Here is a 26,697-nt window from a genome sequence, read left to right as displayed (position 1 = left end):
TCAAAAAAACAAACAAACAAACAAAAATCCTTCCCCAAATCCTTGTTGTCTTTTTTCCTTCTTTTGGTAAAGTAATTCATTGCATTTTCATCTGTTTCCCAAATTTTTCTCTTCTTTTTCCCCTTGCCGATTATATATATAAATGTATCCCTCTACATACGTGTATTTTAGATGTTTTCAGCCAGTCGTGGAAAGTGTTCCTTTTTGTGGTGTTTTCATTGAGACAATCAGGGGCAAAGTTCTTGTGGCAGTGCCAGGTCTAATACCACAGGAAGAGCTGTGTCCGCTGGAAATACCACAGAGAGTACAGAACCCACAGTATTTTCTAAAAACACAAAATGGTTTTGAAAGCAAGTCAAATACTGCAAAGTCAGCTCAGATTATTATTTTGTCTCGATTTGTTTATTTGGCTTTGTTTTGTTTTTTAAAGGGGTGCTGAGGAACATGGCTTACGCTAAATCTGGTTGTGCCACCATGTCCTTCCAGTTATAAGTGCTGCCGTAAAGTAATGGAAATGTCACGATTGCATCATTTATAGTCCTTTAGAGATATGTAGTTCAGTCAACAGCCAGGGAGCTGCTGTACCTTGAGGTTTTGTTGACACTGTGTCTTTTTGTTTTTACAGTCTTTATACTTAAGCGGCGTTCAGAAATATAGTTACAGCCCTGATTTCTGAAGATTTGTATCTCTGAATGAGTCCTGCTGAGATAAAGTGTGCTACTTGGTGCACAAGTGCTTGCAGGATCAAGGGCCCCAGTCTGTAAAAAGCATGCCATGAGCAAATAACCTTATGGGGGGGGGGGTGGGTAGTAAATCTCTGCCATTAAAATGAAGGCAGTTTTCCCCAGGCATTGGAATGGCATGGGTACATTTTTATTTTCCTCCTCCACTTTGAGAAATAGTTTGGGAAACACTAATTTGATCTCTTTATTGATCAGGGCTATTCAAGACCATAAGCAAACTATTGAATAAACTGTTTCTTCATAAAAGTCTATATCACAAGAAGAGATTTTTAAAAATGAAAAATCTGGAATAGGCAGGGAAGCAAGTGTTGAATGCTGAAGTTTGGAAATACGTCCTTATGTTTATGGAACAGCTTTCTTCTGCAGGAAGAACAGCTAACTCAATATATTATTAAGTAAATGATTTCCCAGTGACAATGAGTTAATAGTGATTGTTGTGCAGAGGATAACAGATGGCCCCTCGAGTGAGTATACTCCTGGGTCTCGGCTGACGCTGTAAACCGTAAGAACACTGCACAAGTGGGTTGTGAATGGTACAAAGCCAGGAGTCTGCATCTTCTCTTGGGACAATTCTTGTTATTGCAATACGAGCCCTGCAACTGTATGCTTTGATTCTAGTTTAGGGAGGTAACTTCAGCTACTTAGTGTTAAATGTCAATTTAAAAGTTTTTACTGCTTTCACCAGTGCTAAATTTTACTATTGCTTAATTATATTGCATGCTAGCTCTGTTGTTTTTCACCTGTGCTTCAGGTTTTGTTATGTGCAGGAACACGCTATTAGAGCTGCTCTGCACGCTAAGAAGCCTCCTTTTGTAGCATGGAATGATTTTTTTTTTTTAAGATCTAATACTGTGCTTTAAGGATCTATTGTCCTTACTCATTAAAAAATGAAAAAAAAGGACAATTTTGCACAGTTTATTGTATACCACTTCAAAGACACTCTCCGCCTGAGGGGAAAACTTGGTAGCCTTGTGGAAAAAGCCAAAGCCAGTGTATAAACACCATGGATGTCAGAAGACTTGCAGGGAAATCTGGGTGGAGCTCCCTGGCTGGGATATTTGTGCAGAGATATAATCCTTTTCCTCTTTGTCTTTAATGTGTCAGTGTGGTCTGCTCAGGAATTCATGGTGCCAGTGGCTCTCTGGAGCTTTTGGTGGATCCCTAACTCTCCCCAAGAGTTATCCCTTATGAATGTGAAGTCACATCTGTGCAATGGGGCAGTGTCCTCTTACGGGAATTGCATCTGAAATCATGCAGATTTCTGAGGGCTCTTGCCACGATGGTGGCTGTTCTGTGGGTCTGAGGTGACTGAGGTCTGTCATCTCTCCTGAACTTCAGATGAGCCCAGCCATGCTGTTCATGTGAAGGACATATGCAGCACAGTGGGACGGGGCTGTTCTTATCAACCATACCTGCTGCTTTTATGCTTGCTTGTCCTTGAGGGGAAGAGTCTTTCTGTCTCTTTAGTATCGTGTTAAAATCCTGATCAGCTGCCATGTATTTTCTTGATGCTTTCTTTCCCATAATCACTGATTAGCAAAACGTGCGTTTACACGCAGATTCTTCCTTTCTAATTAGCTTATTCCTAACTCCCTGTTGATTCACTGTCATAATCCGGTTTTATGTGACCTCACAATCTTCTTGTGCCTCCTCCATCCAGGCGACACAATGCAGTCAGTTCCAGACAAAAGCGCACAGACGATTCTGTTTCTAAAAATGCACTTATTACAGGTTTAAAGTTGACACATGTCAGCGCTAAGCAGAGCCCTCATCTTTTCCCAGCCCGCAGTAAATGTGACACTCCTCATTCAAGCCAGCCCAGTCCACCCCTCTGAGAGTCTGGGAAAACAGGCCTTGCAGGGAGCCCCAGAGGTCAGCAAAACAGGCGCTGTCGGACAAATTAAATATCAGAGCAGAAGTTTTCAGAATCTCTATGGTTTAACAACAAGTCATATATAGTAGACAGCAGGAGTCTGAATGTGTGGTGTAAATGAGGCATTCTGTGTTGTGCAATTTTCTTCAGGTCCCTTAGGTATTTAGTTCTTTATTGCTTTATGGAATTTTCTAAATAAATCCATAAAAATGAGGCAAAGTTAACAATCAAAATCAAGCTATCACACAGCCATGCATGGGAGTCATGGATAGCACACTTAACCCCAGCAGGCCAACTCCCATCTTAGTCTGCATGTTGTTTATATGCTATGTGCCATTTTCTGCCAAAGTAAAGATTCCTATCATCCTGGTGGCTTTCTTTGATGTCCTGCGGGGCAGATGCCTTGTATGTATGGAGGAAACTGGAAAAGTCTATGTTCTGCCGTATCCAGAGGTCATGTTTACCAAAGACTTCTTCAGAGTCAACTCTTTCAGGATTTTAGTTTTGTCTGAGAGTAAGTAAAAAATAATCTTTTTCACAAAACAAACCTTGGTCTTGATAATGAGCCATAGAAGCATTCACAGAGGAAGATTTCAGTTTTGAGCTTAAAGAGGGCACAAATATTGTGGTCTTTTATAGGTTAAGGGAATTACAGTCCACTGACGTAGAGATTGTAAGTTTTACGTTGGTCAGCGCATGCAGCTAAACCGGCACAGGAGGAGGGATGGAGGGAGACTTTATGTGCTGTCAGGGACAGGGATTACGAGCTGCAGGGCAGCTGCACTGGAGGGGATGACAGGTCTCTGACGTGTCTGTCAGCGTCACTGGCCATGGGTCAGGAAGGGGGAGCAGGCTCCACTGAAAAGGAAGGGAAATCCCCACTTGATCCTCCTGCCTGGGCTCTGCCCCGGGTACCGAAAAATCCATGGGAAGGAGAGGGGGTGACTGAGGGTGATCCCTGGCTGTAGTGATGGAGCTGAGAAACAAAGGCATGCAAAATGTTAAAGTAGTGAAATACACCAGGTTTATGGGAGAGCAGCCACTTCCCTGTGCCACAGCTGGCTGCACAGGGTGGTGGGGACAGGCAGGTGCTGCACTGTCTCCCTTGCCACAGGGACTTGGATGGCACCAAGCCGTGGGTGGCCGTAGGACAGGCTCACAGCCCTCTGCCACTGGCTGCTGAGGGCGTTACTGGTCTGGCTGGGGCCTCCATCCATCTTTGCTTAATGGAAACGAGGACAAGTGGATTATTGAGACGGGGAATTAATAAATAGGGCTGGAAGTGCAGGGGGAGATAAGACTGTGAGAGTGAGGGAGGAGAAAATGAAAAGAGCAAAACCACTTAACTATGAGGCAGGAAGGAGAGAAAAGGCAGACAGCGAGGAAAAGGGGAAATAAAAGTATGGCAAACAGTGAGCAGGAGGAATGCTTGCTTCCTCTGCTGCCCTGACCCTGCTGACCGAGCTCTCCTGAAGCATTTCCTCTTTGTCTCCCCATGAACTATCGTACCCCAGGGCACAGTGCCTGAGTTTTCCCTGTCCCACAGCAGAACCTAACCCTCACTTGCCCTGTGGAGAGCAAGGTCTGCAGGAGCAGGGACAGGAGCCCTCCGGGTCTGTCTGCTCCTGCCTGCTTTCTTAAGAGGACTGATCCTTCACAGCATCAATTCCTTCTGTTTCATACTCTTGGGTCTCCTTAGAAAGAGAATAAGTAATCTCCTTCAAGGGGAGGTTTGGGTTTGTGTATTTGTTGTTTCCCAGTGTGAACAATTCAAAGCTGAGTTGAAAAAGCACAGGCAGGGAGAGGGGAAGGGAGACATCTGTGCTAGCAGATGCACCACTTCACACTGTGGGCATGGACACACACCGAGAATGGCAAGTCAGTCCTGGCACTGATTGCAGTAAGACTAGACAAGGTGTGAATAGGTTCAAAGATCATGCTTCTCAGTATAGTAAATAGGGTTTGCAGCACTAAAGGATTTTGCAAGTGGTTCTAAGGTCCGTGGATGTTTGAGCTCCTGACTTGCCTTGCAGTAGTGTCAGTCTCCTCCCCTTGCTCCCCTGGCCTGGCAAGGTGGACTTCGATCTGGTTATGACTAGGTTAGAAAGGGACCAGTCTGAAGCTTTCCTTTCTTGCTTTTATATATTCCCCCCCCCCCCCCCCCCCCCCCCCCAATCTGTGATCCATTACCTTTTGCTTTCCCCTTCTTGGCAGACCTCACTAGGCTATTGATCTTATCGCCTAGTTTCAGAGCTGGGCCCTGCATCTTATGATTGTCTCCTTCCTGTCCTGCTTGTGCCCTTTTTTTCTGGAAATTTATGATCATATGCACTGGGATAACTGCAGCTGTTGATGGGAAAGGTGTACATTGCTGTGTGCATGCATTTGCGCTGAGTGCTGTGTGCCAATTAAACATACCAATGTGTGAAGAAAAATGTCTTTCAAAGTAAAATTCAGTAGCAAACTCCCCCTTACTTCCTACTCATTAAAAAGAATCTAACAGTCAGTTAAAAGCTTTGCCAAACAACAACATAATAATCTTTGTAAAACTGCATTGTGGTGTTTAAGCTATATTTTGCCAGAGATCATTAATTGGATGCGTGTTCATGGCCAAAGAAGAGTTGTGAACCCTTTGAAGCTTTCTTTGCATCCTATCAACTGTGTTTTGTTCCTTATGCTTCAAGAGAAGGAATTTTTATGTTCTTCTCTAAATTAGTTTTCAGCCTTAAACTGGAAAACCTGTTTTTTCTCCTGAAGGTACTTGCCATTTGGATGGCACACTGCTTTAGGCTGGGTAGCGTCTGTTGTAAAATAGGACAGCAGAGACTGAAGCTAACCAGGCAGATTTATTTTGACTGAAGTCACTGAGAAGACTGGGTTGCTCAAAACTTCAGGCAGACAGAAAGATCAGCACTACCTATACCTGTGCCGGAAAGACGCTTTGCTTTTCTGCCAGATGGGAAGTTGTGACCCGGTTACAGGAGTTTGTAGGCAATCATTTTTCGGAGAAGAACAAAAGAATGAGTCAATGCAAGTAACCAGGGGATGTTGAGGTGGATTAACAGCTAAGGGAAGGAGTTCCCATCTGTGTAGTTGGAGCTTGAGTGGGCCTGTCACCAGGACTTTCATCTGTCCAGAAGGAGGGGGGAGAAGAAGATGCTGAGGCTTTAGTGGCATGTGGGTCCAGGGCTGCTGAACTGTGCAGTTGAAAGTGGCCTGCTGAGACACTGGCAGAAGCCATGCCCCATGGAGATGGATGCTGCTTCTGGGTCTCCCAGAGGCTTCAGCCTCGAAGCATCTGCAGCCAGAAAATAAAGATTAGGAACAGAAAGGTTCCTCTCTTAATTGGCCAGGGTCTAAGTGACTCAATGCCATGGAGATCTGCCTTTAACCTTGCTTGACAAGTGAAGAAGAATGTTTATACCACTGACATCTTTGTTCCATAGTAAAATAAGGCTTAGGTAGTTTTGTGCTGTGAGCAAATGTATGCCTTTGATCCAGCATCACTGCTTGATAAGGTTAATGTGATCAGATCAATGTACTTACAAAAAAGGAATAGCATTTATGGGTATTCTTGCCAAATATCTTATCTGCTTTATGGTCCAGATACTGAACCATCTGAACAGCTATTGGAAAAGAACACAAGAACCCTAAAAGTGAACAGAGAGGTTTTGTAACTACATCTTTTGAAGACCTTAAGTGACCACATCCCTGACTAGACTTTTACTGACAAAAAGTTCGACATGTTTTCACACTGGGAGTCCTTGAAAGTCAGTTTCTCTCCTGCTTCACTACCAAAACCCAGCCCAACTTCTTCAAAAGCTGATAAAACTGCAAATGCCTGAAATGGGAAGGAGAGCTACAATACCTCATGCAGCTGATATGTTCACAGTGGGACACTGTAACAAAAAAGGTAACAAGCAGATTACTATATACAATCTCAGTTGAAGGTAATTACTACAATTTTCAAAACTGTGTGCTGATGGAAGAGCTTCTAAACCTGCAGTAAGGCACTTTGAATGAAAGTTAAGAGGGAATAAGGTGAGACTTTCATGTGGCATGAACTCCAGGGTGGATGAGGTGATTTTGAAGAGGAACTTTAATGATTTTTTTTTTTTTTTTAAACCTAGAAATACTTTAAGGTTTATATAGGTGCTGAATTATCCTGTTCTCATTGAGCATGCTGACTGCACTGTGTGTCTGTTTTAGCTTTGAAATGTCGTTTGAGTGCCTTTACATGAACTCGGAAGCTGGCTTTCAACTGGGCTTTATAGAACTTGTAAACAGAACAAAATGAAGCTTTTTGTGCTGAAGGTTGATGCCGAATTCTTTCATTTACGTGGAATTTTTCATTAAGATAAATTTTGTCATTGCAGTGTTAAGGAGAGCTAGCTGAGTTGAGCAGATGTAAAGCAAGGCAGACTTTTCTGCCTTGCTTTATATTGGCATGTAGAAAGGGAACTCGTGGTCTGAGTTTTTCTTTGCTTTGCCAGAGCAGATCTAACAGATTCTCACTGGGTGTGTAGTGCCATGTGTGAGGAACAGTGAAAGTGAGAATCACACTGCCTGGCCAGGTAAGAACATAAACAGTGAATTTGCAGCCATTTGAGTATCAACTGTAGGAGTGTCACCTGAGGCTCTCAAAATGGGAATCACCCAGAACTGGAGGTAATTTCTGAAGTCTTCTTTCAATGCTTGACTCAGTCCCATTCCCCCTTCAGTACATTTGGGAACTCTATATGGAGTAGGAATGAGTGGAGCATTTTACACTATGTGTGGTGTCTCTGGGATCACTTTTCCTCCCAACTGGCTGAAAAACAGGCACACCTTCTTTCTTCCCTTTTTCTTTAGAATTTAAGCAACTCTCTTGTAGTTTCCAGGATTAACTAACTGTGGAGGTAATGGTAGTAATGAAGGATTTTAGCCCTGGCCAGAGGACTACACAAGCCTGTGTCATATGATGCACTGGCAATCACGTGGCTGTGCAGGCTGTCCTCTTCTTGGGGATGAGCTCTGTGTGCTGCTGAGCAGTTGCTTTTCTTCCAAACCTTAAATTCACATGCTGACTTCTGAGATTACTTTTCAGTCAGGGCATGGTTGTAATTATTTTTAATGTATTAAAGGAGTAAAGAGCCAAAGTCAATAATTTTTATGACCTGTTTAATGCCAAACATAAACCAGAAGATTCGATTCCCCAATCACTTTTGCATTTTTCTGCTTTGGAGTTGGGGATGGAAGATTTATAAGTTGAATCTGAAATACTACACATTTGGTTTTTTGATATCCTGACTTACTCTATTTTTGTTTAATGCATTTTCTTGGACTAACAATTTTTTCCATACTACTTGCTCACTATTCCACTGGCTACTGCAGCAATGGATTAAGCACAAAACAAGCATATAGGCAGAGGGGCTTTGAACAAAGATGGTTTTGGCCTTTTCTGTGTTCTGGGGACATATGCAGTTACTGGAGTAGAATGACCTGGGTCATGAAGGTCAGTCCTCTGCTATTATGGGCAGCCACAACATTAAATGTCTTTCATAAATGCATCCTGTAGTATCTCAAAGCTAGTTACTTTTCAGCCTTTCCCTGTTCCTATTAGAAGGTTGTTCCAGATCCTTCTTCTTCTGAAGTTTTCTAATCCTCCTTATTTCAAGCCTAAACTTTACTTATGGTGAGTTGATACCTACTTCTTCTTGTGCCAAGGTTTTCCTTTAGCTTCAGTAGTTCTTTTCGCTGCTTGCTCTTTTTCTGGTCCAGCATTTTCATAGAGAGTAGTCATGTATCCTTCCAGCCTTCATTTTGGAAATTCGTTCGTACCCAGGCCTACACTGTGAAAGTAGGAAAAGCAGAATGAAGGGTACATTTTACATTAGAAATCCAGGCCCCTCTGTCACTGGATATTCTGTGGATTTATTTACTGTTCTGAAAAGCTTGACAGTGTTGCTGATGGTGCAGTGTCAAAAGCAGCCATGCTAGACCCAGTTAACTATGGCTATGTCTCTGGTCTGTTGAAAGCACTGCCTTCCACTCTGGCAGTGCTGTTTCCTTGTGTTACACCCCATCCGTCTGTCTTCATTGTTTGCTCCGTGTCATATATTTGATCTGTAAGATGTTGCCCATCATTGTCTTTTGTTGATACAGCATCCCAGTCTATGAAACGGGCTCTTGGATATACCAGCAGTACAAATAAACATCAGTAGTGGAGCTGATGGGAGAGCAAAGCTGAAAAGACTCTTGAGGCTATCCTATTGCAATAACAGCAGTCAAGATTGTTAGAAGGAGCCAAATCCAGTAGAATGAGACTTGATTTAGGGTCTTCCCATCTAAGACTGTGATCCTTAAACCACTTCGTTAGATGCTACTTAACTGCGGAGGCACTTGGGGGCTTACTCTATTACATAAACATAGGTGCCTGGCACATGCCAGCTGTGACACCCTGCAGTATGGTGATCCTCCTGGGCTGCTACACAGTGCACATAACACACGACCTACAAACAACCTTCTGGACCAGCAGGGAAGGCCATGCAGGATATACCAGCGCATCTCAAATGGCACAAAACGCCTGTGTTTAGATTAAAACGTCTGTGGATCTTAAAAGTTCTCTTTCTGGACATCTTTGTTAGTGTATCAGCATTCTGATGTACTTAATTAAAGTACAAAGACCAACAGTAAATATATTTTGAGACTTGTAATAAAGCTTGCTATTTTGGGAAGAGAGAAAACCAGGGAGAGTGGGTTAAAAACTCTAAAACAAAGTGAACAAAACTTGCCTGGATGTCCTTTATACAACAGCCTCCCTCCATGTTCTCCTTAAAGTGTTTGCAGATCACCATTAATAGAATTTTTTTCTAAGTATGTGTTGTCTACCATGTGAAGTTTTGGTTGTGTAAGTCTAGCATCTCATGTGGTGAGGCTGTTCATATAAAGAAAGGACACTAGTATAAGGAAGAATTGAGGGCTGTGTCTCACAGATTGCAGAGTCATTGGGGTAGAGGCCAAATTTCTGACTTTTGCATGTAATATCAACAATTAATATGTTACAACAATGATGAATAATCACAACCATCTCATTCAAGGGCCTCCTCCTTGTATTATATTCCCTATTAGATTTTATACTAGTCAGTTTTCCTTAGACACTATGTTTGCCAATTACTAGCATGTGAGTGATAAAAAAACTGTCCAATATTAATGTGTTGCAGGTTTTGTCCCTCACCTTCTCCCCTCAGTATGAACTGTTGCTTAATTGAGCAGCTTTCAGGTCTGCAGACTCCATTGATTTATTTCATGCAAGCTCTTTTTAGCTGTCTGTGTTGTTACTATGGCAATAGGAAAACATAAACAGTATAAATGAGTAATGGTGATAAGGAATTGTTAGCTGGCAACAGAGATGATACATTTTGACCCTTTGTGAGATTTCTTTGTTGTCTGAGGACAAACAACAAAAGAAAGGGATTTAATCTGTCACAGGAACAATATCCAGGTGGAGAATATGCTGAACTGGGAAGGGATGCATTAACCCCAGGGCAGCCTTAGACCTTTGGTACCTGTGACAAAGCCCTGAGGCCCAAAAAGATGTCCAGAAAATGTTGGAAAGAAGACCCAGACTTGGTTGCTATTATTCTATCCTGGAGTGTGAGCTGTTCTGGCCCACAACTCTGTTTCTGTAGGAATTGTCATGTAAAATGTTGGTTGGACTCAACTCCTCACATTGTTTTACCTCTCTGAGAGATTCCAGTTCTCAGCAGCTTCTCCTCACTCTCCTCCTGAGCTGCTGTGTTTCTCCCAACAGGAAGGGCAGTATCACCACTTGACTTGTTGCAATCAGATGGGGGGGTTCAGATGCTACTGGGGGACTCCCAGATGTCACAAGTCCCCAGGGACCCCACTGAGCAAGTGCTTTGCAACACAGGCTTTGCCATAGGTTTGCACAGAGTCCTAACCCAATGGAACTGCAGCTTGCTGGTCTGGAGGCACTTCAGAAAATGTAATTGCCAAGTCATGTGTAGTTTAAATTCACTCATACAGGTCCTGGAAGTTATATTCAAAGCATGACCTCTTGCTGGTGTAAAGCCATGCCCTCACTTGGAGTCTGTTGCAGTGACAGCTGATTACGCTTTCCCGAATATCTGGCTGTCAAATAGGTTATTTGCTGACTGCTCATTCATATCTGTTAGAAATGCTGTGAGGAGTGTAGTGTTATATGTGAAGGATTTTTACTAGAGTTGCACTCAGAATTAGTCTTCCCAGATTTGATTTAAGTTTAAATCTGATTGCCAACATTTTAATTTTGTCCAGACTTTCCAAGGAGTAAGGTGCTGCACAACAGGAGCTAAAGTATCAAAATCTAGTCATCCATGTTTAAAATTAATTTGGATTCTTGGTATTAATAATTGCAAGACCAGTGGAATAATGACCAGTGACTTGACAGATGTCCAGTGTAAACAGATGATGAGATTGGTGCTAAGCCTGTCCATTGCCATTGTTGCCTTTCTTGTTTTTAAGGACTGTCATTTTAATATAATCTGTTAGGAAGTCTTGAGCTTTTAGTTCTATAACACATCTAGAAAGCTGTTGGCAATGAAACATACTTGAGTCAGTTGCAGCTGTGAAAAGTGCAACTTCCTAAATAATAGTCAAAAGGGTCAGATCTTCACCTGGGGCATTTTTACTGCTCCTAGTACTCATATTCATTAATGTAATATTCTAGTGCCCCTTAATAAGATCTGTTTGGGTGATGGTAATAGCAATAAACTGTAAGTGCACTAATGGTACTTTTGCCTCAGAAGACATGGAGTTGAAGATAAATGAACAAGAAATGCAAGATTCAAGACCAAAAGTACTGGAGGTGTTTTTCTTGGCATGAAATTGTAAAAATCTTGATATATGTTAGCCTGAATTTTATGCCTGGCATATGCACTATAAGGCAGAATATCGCAATGGAAAAATGAACATATTGTTTCTAAAAACTCAAAGCCTATTTATATGGTATAGAACATAGTTTCCTGCTGGGACAGCTCAGAGACAGGACTGCGAGATCTACTACCTTTTTGTTTCTGTTGCATCTGTTGGAACACATCCACTGCAACACTCAGGGAAGCTGTGCTGAGGAACAGTGCATGTTTCACATCTCCTGAGCGGGGCTGTGACCAAAGGCAATGCTCAGAACAGAAACCTCCTCAAGTTCCTTGACCCAGTTCATTTGGGATGAGATGCTGAAGTGACTGTAAAGAGAGCAGAGAGTTCTCCACGTAGATTCCACTTGCTGAAACACAGACCTTATTCATTGCCTGCATGTCATGCTCCAATGCTAGTACCTTTCAGAAGCTGAGATACATGAAAATGGGAAGCTTTGGAAGTATACGACAATTTCCTGGTAATTTGCAATATGGTTAATGAAGAGTCAGAGAACAAAGAGATGGGATATGGATTTATCAGTATCAAATAAATGTAGCAGCATTTATTTCCTAGTCTCATGACAATGCTTACTCTGTCCTCCTTGGCTTAGTTGCAAGAAGGTCAATTTGCTGCTTTTGTGCTATAAAGTTAAACCCACAACTTCCTAGCAAATAGAAATTACGCTATTTTTAACACTGTTCAAAGCTAACCTGGTACTGTACCATATGTGCACACAGCTTTTAAAAACTTCAGTTGATCATAGGCATAATTTCCTATTTAAACTATGCTGTACTCTGACCCATCCCCTTATAACAAGCCAAGATAAAAGAAGAAACATTTTTCCATTCTAAGCAGTCATTAGGCATTACACAACTATTTCCTTTATACTTTTTGGTCTGCCAGAGCCTCATTCAAATTAAGTAAGATAAGTGTGGCCAGTATGTTGTTTTCCAGTAAGAGTTTCTCTTTCCTTTTATAAATCTATGAAAACTTCTTTTATGAGTTTATGTGCTCTGTGGATGTCAGTAAGCACTAGCTAAGATTTGTATTTCATTCTGAAATGTCTTGGAGAAATATAGTTACCTCCTGCTAGGATTTCTAGTGTCTTCACTAGAGTATATAGTTAATCTCAGCTGTTGTAATGAACAGTGAAATTCTCTTTGGGGACTGACAAAATCAGTCCAAGTGCAATCCTAAGGGCAAGATGTAATTCCTATAATGTCTAGGTTGTCTGATTGAAAATGAATGTGTATTATTAACTTCTTTGTGTACAACACCAAGCCATGATTCATCAAGCACTTAAGCACAAGCTTCACTTAAAATTCTCTTGGTTTTAATAAGATACGTTTGTGTATTGCCCTGGGCACAGTCCTTTCTTAGTGGAGGCACAGGGCCTTGGTTTTCAACAGAATAGTTTCCATGGAAGTCAGTGCCTGTACTCTCTCTAGGCATTTCCTAGAAATTGGAATTCAACTGGTAAGGATCGTCATACTCAGATACACTGTGTCCTGCTGCTAGTGTGCCTGCATCCCTCTGCAATCCTGCCCATAAATTGTGCTCAAACTATTTTGCTCACAGCTTGCAGCTTATACAGCTACCATAACAGTGTTTACAACCTTTTTGTTTGTTTGTTTTTTAAAATTGTTTTTAAATGCTTTGATTTAAAGGAAAATAACAAGTCCTTTACTTCTTTAAACTAACCAGCCTTTGAATCTGGAAAAGGTTGCTACAGAGTGGAAGGGAGTAATAAATTTTTCACTTCCATGGTGAATAGGGCAAAAATATTATATTTGACCTTAATTATAGAGTGTATTGAAGTTTGATAAGTTGGAAAACCCTCCAAACAGAGAGGGCAGTGAAGCAATTCTGTAGGTTGCTGAGAGAGTTATGGAGCTTAAGAGAAGCTTAGGCAAATGTGTATTAAGGGTGACATAACTATATTAATCCTGCCTTAGAATGATCTAGATAACCTCTGTAGATGCCTTCTAGCTCTGTGATTCGATGTTCTGCCCGGTGAAAGTATCAGCTTTTCTTGTAGTGTAAATTATTCACTGACTTCTTTGCCCTGTGCAGGATGATCTCTTGTCTCTGGCTGCATTTTGTTCTGGCTTACCTGTTTCTGTGTTTGCTGCTCTACTAGGGCATGCAGTGGAACCAGCTCTTTCTACCTTTGGCCTTTATTTGTCATACATGGTAGTCCAGGTTACTTTTGTCTGTCCTGGACTATTAGATGTGTGATAATCCAAATGCTGTTTTTTCTATTGCATGTTTCCTTTGAAAAGTGGCAGTCTGTATTTGGGAATTGGGTGCTGAAGACAGCTGTCTGAATACTGATTGAGGGTCTGACTTTGGGCACAAGACTTAATCAGGCTGATCCTTGCCCTTTGACCCTGTTTTGCTTTGCACTTAATGCCTTTCTTGCTCAGATCAAAGTCCTGCAGCAGTTGTGACCTGTTTCTGCTGTACTGATGCAGTACTGCCAGCTCCAGGGGATTAAAAATCACTATTCCAGACAAAAAAAAAAAAAAAAAAAAAGCACTAAACTTGAGAAATTAATTTTTTAAAAAATCATGGCAGATTTTGGTTCTCTCTGCTGACACTCTGGTGTTTTAACACTTAGGATTCAAGCCTTTTTCTGCAACTGCAAGAGGCAGAAGTAACCTTTTTGCCAGGAAAACCCACAATCTCATGCAGTCATGTGACCCCAGGAACTGGAATTCTGGCTTGGAAGGGAAGATAACTATTCTCAGGTCCCTTAAAGAGATTCTAGGCCTGGTAACATTGGTGCTTAAAATGAAGAAAAAAATAAATCATTGTGGGGAGGACATAAAGTCCAAGTACTGCGAAGAAGAAAATTCTACCCAAAATTGTTTTGTTTAAAGACCTTGTTAAATCAGTATTTGGATCTCTCCCAGAACAGTACTGCTATGCTCTGAAATGCTCTGAAATACTCAAAAGAATGATTTCCAATACATAAAAGATCAGAGTGTCTGTCATAGACCTATATTCACTCTGATGGAAAAAAAAGAACATGTTTGTGAGATACTGCTGCTTCTGTAATATTCTGAGGAATCACTGCTATCTTTAACTAGATCTTACTCATAGTTTTTCTTTGTCAGCCCATCTTGAATGCTCCCAGCTACTATGTTCTGACATCATTTCTCAAGAGCTAATTTTTCAGCTCTTAAAGTCTATCCACTCCAGTGTGCCCTAGAACTTATCTCCTCCTTAAATTTACTTTTTTTATGTAGCATTTTATCCAATTTTTAAATTTTCTGTGTAGAAACAATTGCTTTTTACTAGGAAGTAATTTTCTTTTTTTTTTAAGGAGAAAAATGGTTCATTCAAAATTATATGATGACATGAAGGGCTTTTATAAAGCAAAGATGTTAAAGAATATCTTAATTTTCTTTTTTAAACATCAACTTCATTTTTCAAATGCGCTTATTAATTTCCCTTGGATTGTCAGCGTGGGTATCCTATTAAAGCTCAAGGGGTGAGTGTTGAGTCATTCAGAAGAGGCAGATCCTCCCAAATCCCACTCCACTGCCAGCAGCTCTGGTCTGTTTTAAGGCAGACAGTCCTGTGAGCTCCTTTGTATCTGAAACAAAGATTCCTGAATTTGTCTATGAGTTAGAGAGGTGACTAGGATTTCCACCTTCTTAATACTGGCATGTTGGTTATGTGACTAAGATGAGGCAGGATGGACCTGGGCCTTTATTTCCCTCAACATATGTAGTAGAGGTTCATCTTCCTCTTTTGCTCCTGTTTATGTACAAAGAGCTGAACTTCTTCATAACACCTGGAGATAGCCACAGTCCCAGCAAGCAGAGCACTTATCACAGAAGTGATACCCCATCTTTCTAGTCTGAGATTTTCTGAGAAGTTTATAGCAGTCAGTTACCTTAAGGTACCGGTTTCCTTAAAAACATCAAATTTTCTGCGCCTGCATTTTTTCTTTCTTCCGCTTTTCAGCTGGGTAGGTAAGTGGGGATCCTTGAGGTGTCTGTGCAGCTAGGAATTGACTACTGAAGATATGTTCAGGAAGCTGCTTCTGCTGCATTCAGGAAGAGAGAAGCTGCTGCTGAAAGTCATTTTAGAACAAAAATTATCTTGTGATGAATTGAATCAGAAATGTCCTGAACCCATAAATCAAACCTTCATGATTTTTGTGTGATCCTTTGGTTATATCAGCGTAATTACTTTGCTTATTACCCTTTTTTGGCTTATTAAGGAAGGTTAGGTTCACTGTTCATTAGTGATTTTCCTTTCTGTGTTCAACTCCTGCATTTGTCTTGCAATCTGGAGTCTTTTTCCCCTAAGTAGACAGGTTTCTTTATCCCCACCTTTAAATGATGTAACATCATCTCCTTGCAAGTCATTCCATTTGTCCATCTAGCCAGAAACATAGATTTTCTTGTTCAAACTCTTCTGCAGTGCTGAAGAATTTTAAAGTATACATTCCTAGTATATGACCTCTTTGGCTATATGGTGATTATTAATATTACAGAAGCAACTAAGAGGAAATGACATCAGTAGATAAGATGAACTGTGCAATAGCAGAAGCTTTATTCACACTGAATACACTATTCATTTGCACAGAAACATCATTTCTCAATTCAAAGAGGAATATTCTAATTTAAGGTCTAACTTCAGCCATATGTCAAAATCTCTACAGAAACAAAGCTTACCACTGTGTAGTAATCCTGTAAGAAACACATTCCCCTTTGTGGATGGGCAAATGGTAGGTGCATCTAACCCTTGGAGCTCTTGTTTTTCCTGACAAGCACTCTTTTTATATCAGAAAACATTTCAGTTTAGTCCATTTGCTAATTTAATGTAAAGTGACCCAAAATAGGTGTAAAATATAGAAAATAACATAGTTAGTGGCCTCCAGGTTAACTCCTCCATAAACCCAGGCTAGGTTTTTATTACTCTTTAGTCTGATTAGGAGGTGCTTTTACATTGCACTGCAGAAGTAAAATTTCAAAATACTCTTCCATGAAACAAAATCATACGTAAAAATTTAATTGAACTTAGGTGATAACAGATATTCCAGACACAGAAAGTTAAAAGCAGTTTTCTGTTTAGCTGCATGGGAAAAAGCAGGAAACAAATGGTGGCCTGGCTTGCAAAAATCAATCTCAGTGGTATGGCATTGTAAAGATAACTGGAAAACTTTTTGCATTTTGTGTCATACCTGCTAGTCTGGGGGCTCAGGCCATTAAAAAAGGGGAGGGAAATCCTGTAGAAGTTACTATCCTTTTTTGCCGGACCCTATCAAGAGGAGATAGTAACGTCTATCAGCAGATTGCTCAGCACAGCCACCCACCCTTCCTATGCTGTCCCTGCTTCTGTGCTTTCACACAATAGGATTCCATAGTTTAAATTATATTTAGAACTACGTGCTGTCTGCCTTTGGTCACCATGTTCACCTCTATTGATATAAATCAAAACTTAACAATGGAAGGCCCTAAATAAGTGTGCCATGTAGATGACAGGCTTGTATAATCATGCATCTCCACTCGGGTCATGTCACAACACCATCATTGCTGTTGCTGCAGGTCAGGTCAAGGCCTCTTTCCCTGGCCGTGTACTAGCCATAAGCCTTAGTGGAATGAAAATTTGGATAGGGAGTTGTAGTAAATGATGTTTTCATCCTGAAGCCATGGGGGTTTTGCAGAAAACCTGTCTTCTGAGCATTGTTGGCACAGCCAGGTGAATATAATTCTCTGATAAATACTTTGGAGTTCCTCCAAACTGATTTGCTTATTCTTGGAAGTTTTTGCTAGTGATGCATATATTTTTAATTTTGTCATGTAACCAATGACAGAGGAGCATTGAGAATGATCAGCTTCAGATGGGGGTTTGTTTTCTAAACCCTTACTTCTTACATTCAAACTGAGGAACCAGGGAAGAATGACAGAACTGGTGCAAACTCATACTCTGCTGAAATGAGAAATTAATTGAAACCAGGAAAATTCTGATGTAGGTAGAGTGAGGAGTGAGAAGCAGGTTTAGTTTTTTTAATAGACCTGCTGTTTTTATAGGCATTTGTTGCTCTTCATGTGTGTGGTTTTGTTTATTTATGTTTCTCTAGCCATTTGCTAGCCTATGGCTATTTGCCAGTATTTAGGAAGAACAAAGTCTGCTCGAGTCACAGGAGCTATATTGCAGATAGATTTGGCCCGGTATGTTTGCCTTGTCATTTGACTGCAGTGTTGACATGGTTATTGGTGTGTCTTCCTCCCCAGGATTACATACTGCATTTTTTGTCTCCGAGGAGAGTAGAATTTGGCAAGGAGAGCTGAGAAGCATCTGGCTCTTTCCTGTTGTTCCCTCCCTCTGTTACTGAGAGTAGGGCAGTCTCATGGACAGCTCTAAATTTAGCTGCTAATTTTCATTTTAGGAGTCTGTTCTGCTTAGATTTTGGCTAGAAGGCATACTTGGGTGAGAGGAGAATCCTGGCAATGTACCTACTGAATTGCATATCCCCTGGGAAACATCCCCGTGTATTTTCTGTAAGGTCCCCAGATTTTCCCAGATCATAAAGCCCCAGCAAGGTCCTAGTCTGACTTTGCCAAGAGCTTCTCTTAAGAGCTACCTTGTTTAAAATAGGATTTAATTCTCTACATCCCTTTGAAAGGGATAGCTCAAAAGGCAATATAAAGGACCTGAAAAATTATATGCCTCAGCAGTCTCTACAAGTAGATGAGTAGGGAAGCGAGTTTTTCCAGAGGATGCCATTTTTCTTGATATAGTTGGTTGGGATGCAATAGTGAAACTCCATATTTGTGGTCAGTGGTCAAATATTACTTCTTCCAGTTAAGAGATCTTTAAATTGGACAGAGATGGGCAGAATAACATTCAATTAGAGCAAAAATGTCTTACTCTGTTTCCCTTCTGCCTGCTATAACCTGTCTTTGAGTCATCATGCACCTAGCTGAGAGGTTATTTTTTCAGATCATATTTGACATTTGCTCATAGCTGGAAAATATGAGAGCAGATTCCACAAAGCAAACACTGAAATCCAAAAAGCTGTCATACCTACTGTTCAGTTCCACTGGCAGAATGCTGAGCTTGCATCATATCAAAGTATTTTAACAAGGAGAGTATATTATATATAATATGTATATATATATTATATATACGTGAAAGACTGTTGGTAGTATGATCATAATGAAATGGCACCTGCATTTCTGGCACTGCCTTCCATACATTCACTGAAGTTTATCCTTTTTATTCAAATCAACTTTTTGTGTGTTTTAAAATAATGAGAAGATTTACAAAATATTTAGAATATCAACAATATGAATTCTAAAAGATGATGTTTTCAGGATCACAAAGGTAAAGACTTTGGAGTCAGATCTTAAACAGACCAAATTGGTGTAGTTCCTAGATTTCCAGGGAGTGTCTCCAATTTGCATCAGCCGAAGATCTCTCCCTATTTCATTGAGACAGTAATTTTCATGCAAAACACACCAGACATCACAGGATTCCAGTAGTTCCGGCCCATTTGTCTGCTGCTGCTAGGAAGTTGTTTATTCTTTTGTATCACTCGCCGCTGACGTCTGCTCACTGAACAATGTCATCAAATTTCCTGTTTTTTGGCTTGTGGAAAGTAGCTCCCCCACCTTATGCTAAAGCTTTGCTGCATGGAGATCTGTGGAGCCGGATGCACCCAGCAGACAGGATGTAAGGTTAAATGCAGCATGGCTAAATAAATAAAGTAGGTGTTCAGTTGTGAACTAGAGCTGCCTACTTACCAGAAGGATAAAGCTGACAGTTTAAATATCAAGCACTGATAAAAACCCACATTTGTTTCAGGTTGTGGGTTTTTTTTAATGGCTTTTGGATTATTTTTTTTTTTCCCATGAATGTGTTTTCTTGCAGAATTATGTTAGTAGCTTCCTGAAGCTGCCTGGAATAGTTTATAATGTGGTGCCGTATGATGTATATGTGAAAACACCTCCATCCAGGTATTGCAAAACATTCTGCAAGCTGTTGACTGTGAAGCTGCAAGTGCTGTAATTCTGTAGACAGAAGAACTGTCAACAATGCATTCATCAATAGTTCCTCTGCTAGCTAGCACAGCAGAGTCTGGTTGCTCAGGTCAGGAGTGCTGAAACTCTGCCAGGGGTCTGATCCCCTTACATTTTTGGTTTGCTTGTTTTTTGGCCAGTGCCACAGGGTTATTAACTTCCACTTGGACAAGAACCAGTGATGAGCAGAGCAGACCTTAGTTCAACAGTTCTTCCAGACAAAGCTTGGGACAGCTTTAGTCGGTAATGCTAACAGCATCATCATATTAGCCTCCTGTCACCCATAGCAAGAGGAAGCACCTATTGGGGGAAAAAAAAAAAATCAACAAAACCCAACCTTTGCAGAAATAGGTCACCCTGTGTTGTCTATGGTACTTGAGTCTTGTGCTTCCTCAGCTCTTCCCTAGGTCTGTCGTGCTCTGTATGGTTCCCCCCAGCTTAGCATTACTCTGTCTCCAAATCCTATTTTTCCTTTTCCTAAAGAGCTTGAAACCAGTTCTTGTAAGGAATCGTCTAAAGTCCTTTTTCTAAAAAAAAAAAAAAAACAAAACAAAAAAACAAAAAACCCCCAACCAAAAACCCAGGAAAAAAAAAAGAAAAAAAAAAAACAGAAAAAGACAAAAATCCTCAACTGGGAACATTTGCAGTTGCCCTGTAAAGCAGTCAAAAAGTCAGGGAACATCTGATGACAGACAGACCAACAGGGTGTGCTGGAGTGGTATATAGAAACCAGCCCACCATTGGGTGGGTTGAGTTTGTCTTTATTTTTCTAAGGTTTTTATTAAGGTACAGCCAGAACATTTTGCCTAGTGCCTTTCTCTACTAAATGCAGTTTTGCTGCACTGTCTCAGTGATGTTTTCAGTAACCGGAAATAGTCTGAGTACTGAGTGTGGAGCATGTGGGCTGTCACCTCATTGAAATGCTGAGTTCTCTTTGTCTTTTCGGACTTCATGTTTGGGTCTGTGCAGAAACAAAAATTCTGTTTCCCTCAGAGTATCTTTCTTTATGGTCAGAAAGGAATATAACGGGTCGTCCCCCCCAGTACAGAGTTCCTGTTCTTCCAGCATCCTGCATCCCTAATGGGGCCCGTTGTCTGTATATAGAAAAATGAACTGGATGCAGTACTCAGCCACGGGTACTTGTGTGAATTTGCTTTGCATCTCCAGGTGTTTGGGTGCATTTGCAATGGGATTGTCTCATTAAGATCATTCCAATCCCTAAATATGAACATTCTCCAAGACAGGCTGCCAAGTTGGATAAGATGTGGTCAACTTGCACTTCAGTCAGTTAAAGCTTGCAGTGAAAAGCTTGCACTCTGCACAAGTTAAAATAAAAAAAGTTGATCTAGTCTGTGGTGTAGACCTGCCCATGGCACAGGACCCACATCAGTCACCTTCCGATTTGGAACAAGCACTGTCTGTGCTGAGGGAGGCTCAGGAAAGAAGCAGGAAAGGAGACGGCTGCAGACAATGAGTTCAGTGCCTAGGCAAAGGTAACACTTCATCCAAACAATTGGCAAGGGCTTCTCTCTCTTTGTTTCTCCCCTGCCCTTCTTCCTCTCTGTATATTCCCTGTTCCCTCCTCTACATATTTTCAGAGGTTCATCCTGTACCTTTATGCCCTCCCATCAGATAACAGTGGTGGTGTTTGATTCTTTTGACCTCTGCCCACCCCCATCATCACTCCTCTGATTGCAATACTGTCCTCTTAAATTCCTCCTGTCCTCTTTTCCATTCCCTTTTTCAGGTTCTACTGAAGTTTGAACCACTCCTGGTGTTACAGACAACAAAAATAACCTTCGGGGCTATATTTCCCCTGTGGCAAAGCTGGACACAACTCCCAGTTGCCCGTGTGGACTGTAAGGCTGGATAGAGCACTCCATCACTGGGGAGAGGGACCAAGAGAGTGCACTCTGCCACCCAACCTGCTCTACAGAGCTGGCTGGACTTGTGCACTGAAAGCATGGTGGGCCCCAGGAGGCCTAATAGAGTGTGTTCCTTATCCTCCATGGAAGAGAGCTCTGAACAAATTGTGCCTCCGGGGCACCTCAGTACCAACCTTCTTCCTGGGGCTCTTGACAGGGCTTGAGCCAAAGGGCTTAAAGTCAGAGCCTTCTGCCTCCTGCTCCTGATTAAATTTATTCATAACTTGCCCTCATGGAGCTTTATAAGTACAGGTGCAAGCTAAAACTCCTGAAAAGATGTCATTCATGTTATTTCTAACAAATAAATTCCAGATGTTTGCCTCTGACTCCTGGAGTGCTGATATAATCAGCTTGAGGCTCCAGTTGTTCAGTCTTGTGTTAGATGACAGAACAGAGAGTGAAATGAATGCTCTTACCATTGCCAGTGGCTTGCAGTCAAAGGGACACAGTTTTTCCAACCAGATGAGACTGGGCTACTTGTGTCAAAAAAGCAACTGGTAGGCGCTGCAGTGATGGAACAGTAGTAACTAGATTAAAAAGAAAATAACAATAATTTTGTATGACAAATACTGGAAATAATGAAACATTTCAGGAAGAAACTATGCTGTCATGTACTGTAAAAAATAGGTCTATATTTATCAGAAGGTGTTTCTTGCTGCGGACACTGTGAAAAGCTTCTTACATGGGAAACATTAATTTGAGCAGTGCTGCTTGTAGGGGCTGTAACTGAATTCTCAAAGTCAAACTTGGGAGATGTGGTGTTTTTCTTGACTGTCAGAGCCAACAGATTCTTCTTACTCTAGAAAAAATAGCAAGCCAGTCAAATGGTAGTCCTGCTAATTCTATATGCCATGCAGATTTAAAAAAAAATAAAGTAAGCTAAAAATACAATGGAAATTGCAAAGCAAAATCATCAGTTAAGCTATTAAGTTGTCATAAACACTATGATATTCTGTCTTAAAACTCTGTCTGAAGTAGAAATGTAATATGTGGGATATGAGTAGAGACATCCATAGTTCCGTGTTTATAGTATCAGCAAAATATTATTCCCAACATAGGCATGTTTCGCTTGTTAAAAAAAAAAATCAGTCATATGCTTTAAATAGTATTAGTTTATGGTTCAAACAAGCCATGCTTTACTTCCCAAAGACTACATGGGTAGCAATGGCAAGGTCGTATTATTTAAGAATAAAGAAGGGACATGAAGCTGAAATATCACGCATGCTTGGTAGGCAAAGTATTTGTTAGATTTTTTTGACAAAATAATTCACAGGTGATCAGTTATTCAGCATTCAAGGCCAGCTGCACAGAGAAGGAAGGACACAGAGAGTCAAGATGGATCTTACATTTGTACAAGTGTCTTTTTTAGCTTTCATTGTTCACTGAAGTCAGAAAAGGAGGTGTGCAAGGAAACAGAATCCGTGCACCAAATGCACTAGATAGTCTCTCTTCCAGTAGCAAGAAATTGTCGATTGTGTCACAAAACCACTGCAAATCTTGCTTGCTTCATCTGGAAAGTATTTCTGGGTACAACCTCATATTGTGGCCTGCAAATTTTGTTGCTCTGTTTTGTGGGGAACATACTGTGAGTAATTTATGTCTAATGGAGTAGTGGTTTGATGCCACCTCTAATATTTTCCTGCTGTTTCACAGAAGGTTTGTTTTGTTGGAATACATTTGAATGTTCTTAGCAAAATTAGATTACAGAATATAACTGGATTAAATTATGCACCTCACAGTGTATTCTGAAGTCATCCAGAGTACGACATATTGGTTCAAATTAAGCAGTGAAGGAAAAAAAAGTAGAACTTCGGTGTTCCGTGGTAGGTGCCTAGACTGTACATGTTAGTGGTTTGTATAGTTAGTCAAAATATATTTCTGTCCTAATGTAGTACTGAAATTGCGAAGTTCAACATTTAGCAGCACACCATTTGTTTTGTCTTTGAGGATAAGGGCAAAGGAGATGCAGAGAAGTCTGCTAACCACACAAATACGAATGTGGTAAGAATATTTGTCCTGGTGCAAAGGAACATGCAAACAAATAAAACAAGACAAATGAAACTTCCAATGATTGATAAAAGCTTTCCTAATCAAGAACACTGTTCCCTCCTGCATCTATAGTAAGTAATTACAGTCTTATGTTCAAAGTTAATAGAGGAAGAAAAGGAAATCGAGTGATCTATTAGAGTAATAAAACTTTTCAAGAGTCCTATCTACATCATTCTTCAATGAGTTTATAGGTTTATTTTTATTTTTTAATTCTCCAGGTGACCTGTAGCTTTATTGGAACTGTTAATAAAGTGAGTCTGGCTTTTCCTTTCTGTCTCTTACATGGGACATTAGACTTTATACTAGAAAACTATTTATCCCTGATATGTACTTTGTGTAATGTATGCTATATTTACTGTTTCATGCAGGCTATCTTCACCATTAAACTGGTTTATAGAAATACAGTAGAATTTTTACACGAAGCAGTAGTTTTGTTTTATTCAAGTCCTACAAATTTCCAGCTAGGTTTTGTGTCCTAGAAATCAGGCTGAACTCAGAGTTACGCCATGAAACTACACTAAATTGGATATTTCGTTAATAGAATTTTTCTGTTTGCTTTGGACATTCTTCTAGTATTTCATTGCTTGGGGGGAAAAGGCAAAAAAAAATAAATGAGAACAGTTGGTTTCTTACTCGGATTTGCTAGAGATACAGAGGAGTTTCTCTTCTGTGTGTTGCAGGCAGGTCTGAGGAGCTCTGAGTCCCCACAGTTCGGTTGTGCAGATACAACGTCCCTCTTCCCTAAGGGAGGACACTGAGGCTTGCAAATTAACATTTCCTGCTAAAATTTCTGGTAAAAGCTCCCTGCCAGAGCTATCAGCAGTCTGGATCACTGTCTGGGAAGAAACATTTGGTGCAGGGGAGGAAGAAGGAAATGGTGACTGTGAACTTATTAATGGTGTCGCCAGACAGGACTTTAATGTCTATTTTCTCTCGTTTGTTCTTTGGCATAAAGCTTTCGCGCTCGCAGCAGAAGGCCTAGGTCCACTGCATCCTTTCTTAGAAAAACCAGCAGAGTAAGAAAGCAAAAATGTTCAGGGGGGAAACATGTTTTGGATAGTTGCAAAACAGATTAAACAAGCTTCCTTCAGATGCCAGAACTTGTATCCCAAGGGAGATTGATTTTGGATGGATGCCAGTTTTCCTTGCAACTAATCAGGGGTTTTTTTTGCATAGGTTGTCACCATTTCATTATATAATGACTAATTGGAGCCTGTTTCTTTCATAGAGCTCCTTCTAATTCATCATTTTTATCCAAGTGAAATGAGGATGTCACTGCCTGACTAAATGATGCAGCTTGGAGCTCTGTGGCATGTGACAGAATAGCCCAGGCTCCTCACATGTACACAGGTGCAGCACTGATTCCTATCGTAGGACAATTCTGCAAGTCTCAGGTACATCATCAGACCTTTCTAGATGAGCCAGATAGATTTAGGTGTCAATAAAATTGTGCAGAAGGTGGTAGGTACCTGGTGATCCTAATATTTGAGAAGCTCTTTTACTGCACTAGTCTCAACTCTGCTCACGTTTTGCAGTCCTTGCTGGCGGGAGTAGAGAACCTGATTATTTCAGAGATCGCACATGCTACTGGTGTTCAAACAGCCCCTATGGAAGGGCCCGCTGTAGGGTCTGAGGAATGTAAAAAAAACTCTGAAAAAAAATTTCCTGACATCCTACCTACATCATAGGGAAGGCAAATACCATTTAAAAATGGCTGTCCAGATGACGCATGAAAAGTCCACATTTGCTTGACCAAATGCGCCTTTTAACCATGTGTGCTCATGGTTTTATACAGCAGTTATATGTCTATGCAGTTTGCAGGTGAATGGACGTGTTTACATTATAGTACATTACATTCAGTAGTTTTGCATCTTCTTTTCTTACCCTGTGTTCTTTTCCTGCATGTTACAGATCTTTCCTTCAAGCTTTGTAACTGCAGCAAGACTCTTTGTGAAAGTGTCACTGCCTTCATATAACTGGTAAAAGTATCTGATGCAAGTTATCTCCAGACAATGTCTCTCTTTCCTGGAAATCTTAAGGTTAAATAGAGCTAGTATATATATGACACTATTCAACATCTATAGAGTATTATCTGCGTAATTATGGTCCTTGTACTTTATTTGAGAAGTACAAACATTGTACCTGGAGAGAGTATTATCTAGACAGTACCAATGTCAATGAACTTCACGGTGGGCAGGATTTCATCTTGAGTGGATATTTAATACCCAGCTGAAGTTGTTTCCCAGTTAACGAATACAGTGGCAGAGTTCTTTATGGGCTTCCTTGCTGATGGGTTGTTTATTAAAAAGGAGCTGCCTCATGGGAGACTGCTCTGTTGAGACCTCGGTTGCCACAGCTTTAGTCCTGTGAAACTTTACTAGGAGGTGGTAACATATTGGTCACTTGCACATTTCTAGAGGGAAAATCATGCTCTGTAATAATTTTATGCCAGCAGTGTCTTACTGGCCTATCCAGCAATTCTTTTGTAAAGGAAATGCTACTCATAGGCAGAATGTGCAGAGATTGCTTTGTATCAAAGATAATGGTACAGTTGATTTTTTTTTAAAACAGATTTTTTCAGTTAAATAAAATGGAGTGTGCCTACCACAAATCCAGATAGAGTGAAATGCTGTTTATGAGAGAACTAGAATGAAAAGTTGCTTTGCTGCATCAAATTCTACCTAATTATTCTGATTACAATGAAAACCCCACTTTACTAAAGACATGCAAAGTTTAGGGGGATTGGCATAACTGTAAAAAGGGTCTGCTGTACTTAAGGGAAAAAAAAAGAGTGATCCCATCTACCGAGCGTGTAATATTTAACGAGCCCTGTGGGCTGGCAGAAGCACTGTGTGTTACTGAACCAGACTCAAGCAGAAAACCAGTGTCAAGTTTCAAACTACCCTGTAGGTCCTCAGAAATGAAGAGGCATCTGTATTAGAGGAAACCAGTTACTCATCCCCTCAGCCAGCGAAGTTCCTAGCAGTCAAAAGAAAGAAGGGATCCCCAGTGCTCTTAAATCCATTTGTCTGTTTTCCTCCTTATGTTAAAGCCTGGGATTAACCTGTTGGATTGGTCATTAGTGTGAACAAGCAAAATTAATGCTAAACCCTAGAGTGAATAAAGGATGTACTACTGTGAATTTCCTCGTATTTTTAAAAAAGACA

At 40.7% G+C, this 26,697-nt stretch overlaps 1 protein-coding gene across 7 annotated transcripts in view; it reads left to right on the top strand.

The window, feature by feature from the left end:
- PDE8A (phosphodiesterase 8A) overlaps nucleotides 1–26,697 on the top strand; it is a 131,473-nt gene that overhangs the window by 54,057 nt on the left and 50,719 nt on the right. The window contains exon 2 of one of the 7 annotated variants that reach the window (XM_074836974.1): nucleotides 6,223–6,529. The exons of the other annotated variants lie outside the window; for them this stretch is intronic. Within the exon in view, the coding sequence (XP_074693075.1) occupies nucleotides 6,488–6,529 (42 nt within the window). The 5' untranslated portion in view covers nucleotides 6,223–6,487. The remainder of the gene's footprint in view (nucleotides 1–6,222; nucleotides 6,530–26,697) is intronic. 7 annotated transcript variants of the gene reach the window in all.

This window comes from Strix aluco, chromosome 12 (genome assembly GCF_031877795.1).
Source record: "Strix aluco isolate bStrAlu1 chromosome 12, bStrAlu1.hap1, whole genome shotgun sequence".
In the NCBI taxonomy this organism is placed as follows: Eukaryota; Metazoa; Chordata; class Aves; order Strigiformes; family Strigidae; genus Strix; species Strix aluco.
The sequence above is the reverse complement of the archived record's forward strand: the minus strand, read 5'-3'. Positions and strand labels throughout refer to the sequence as shown.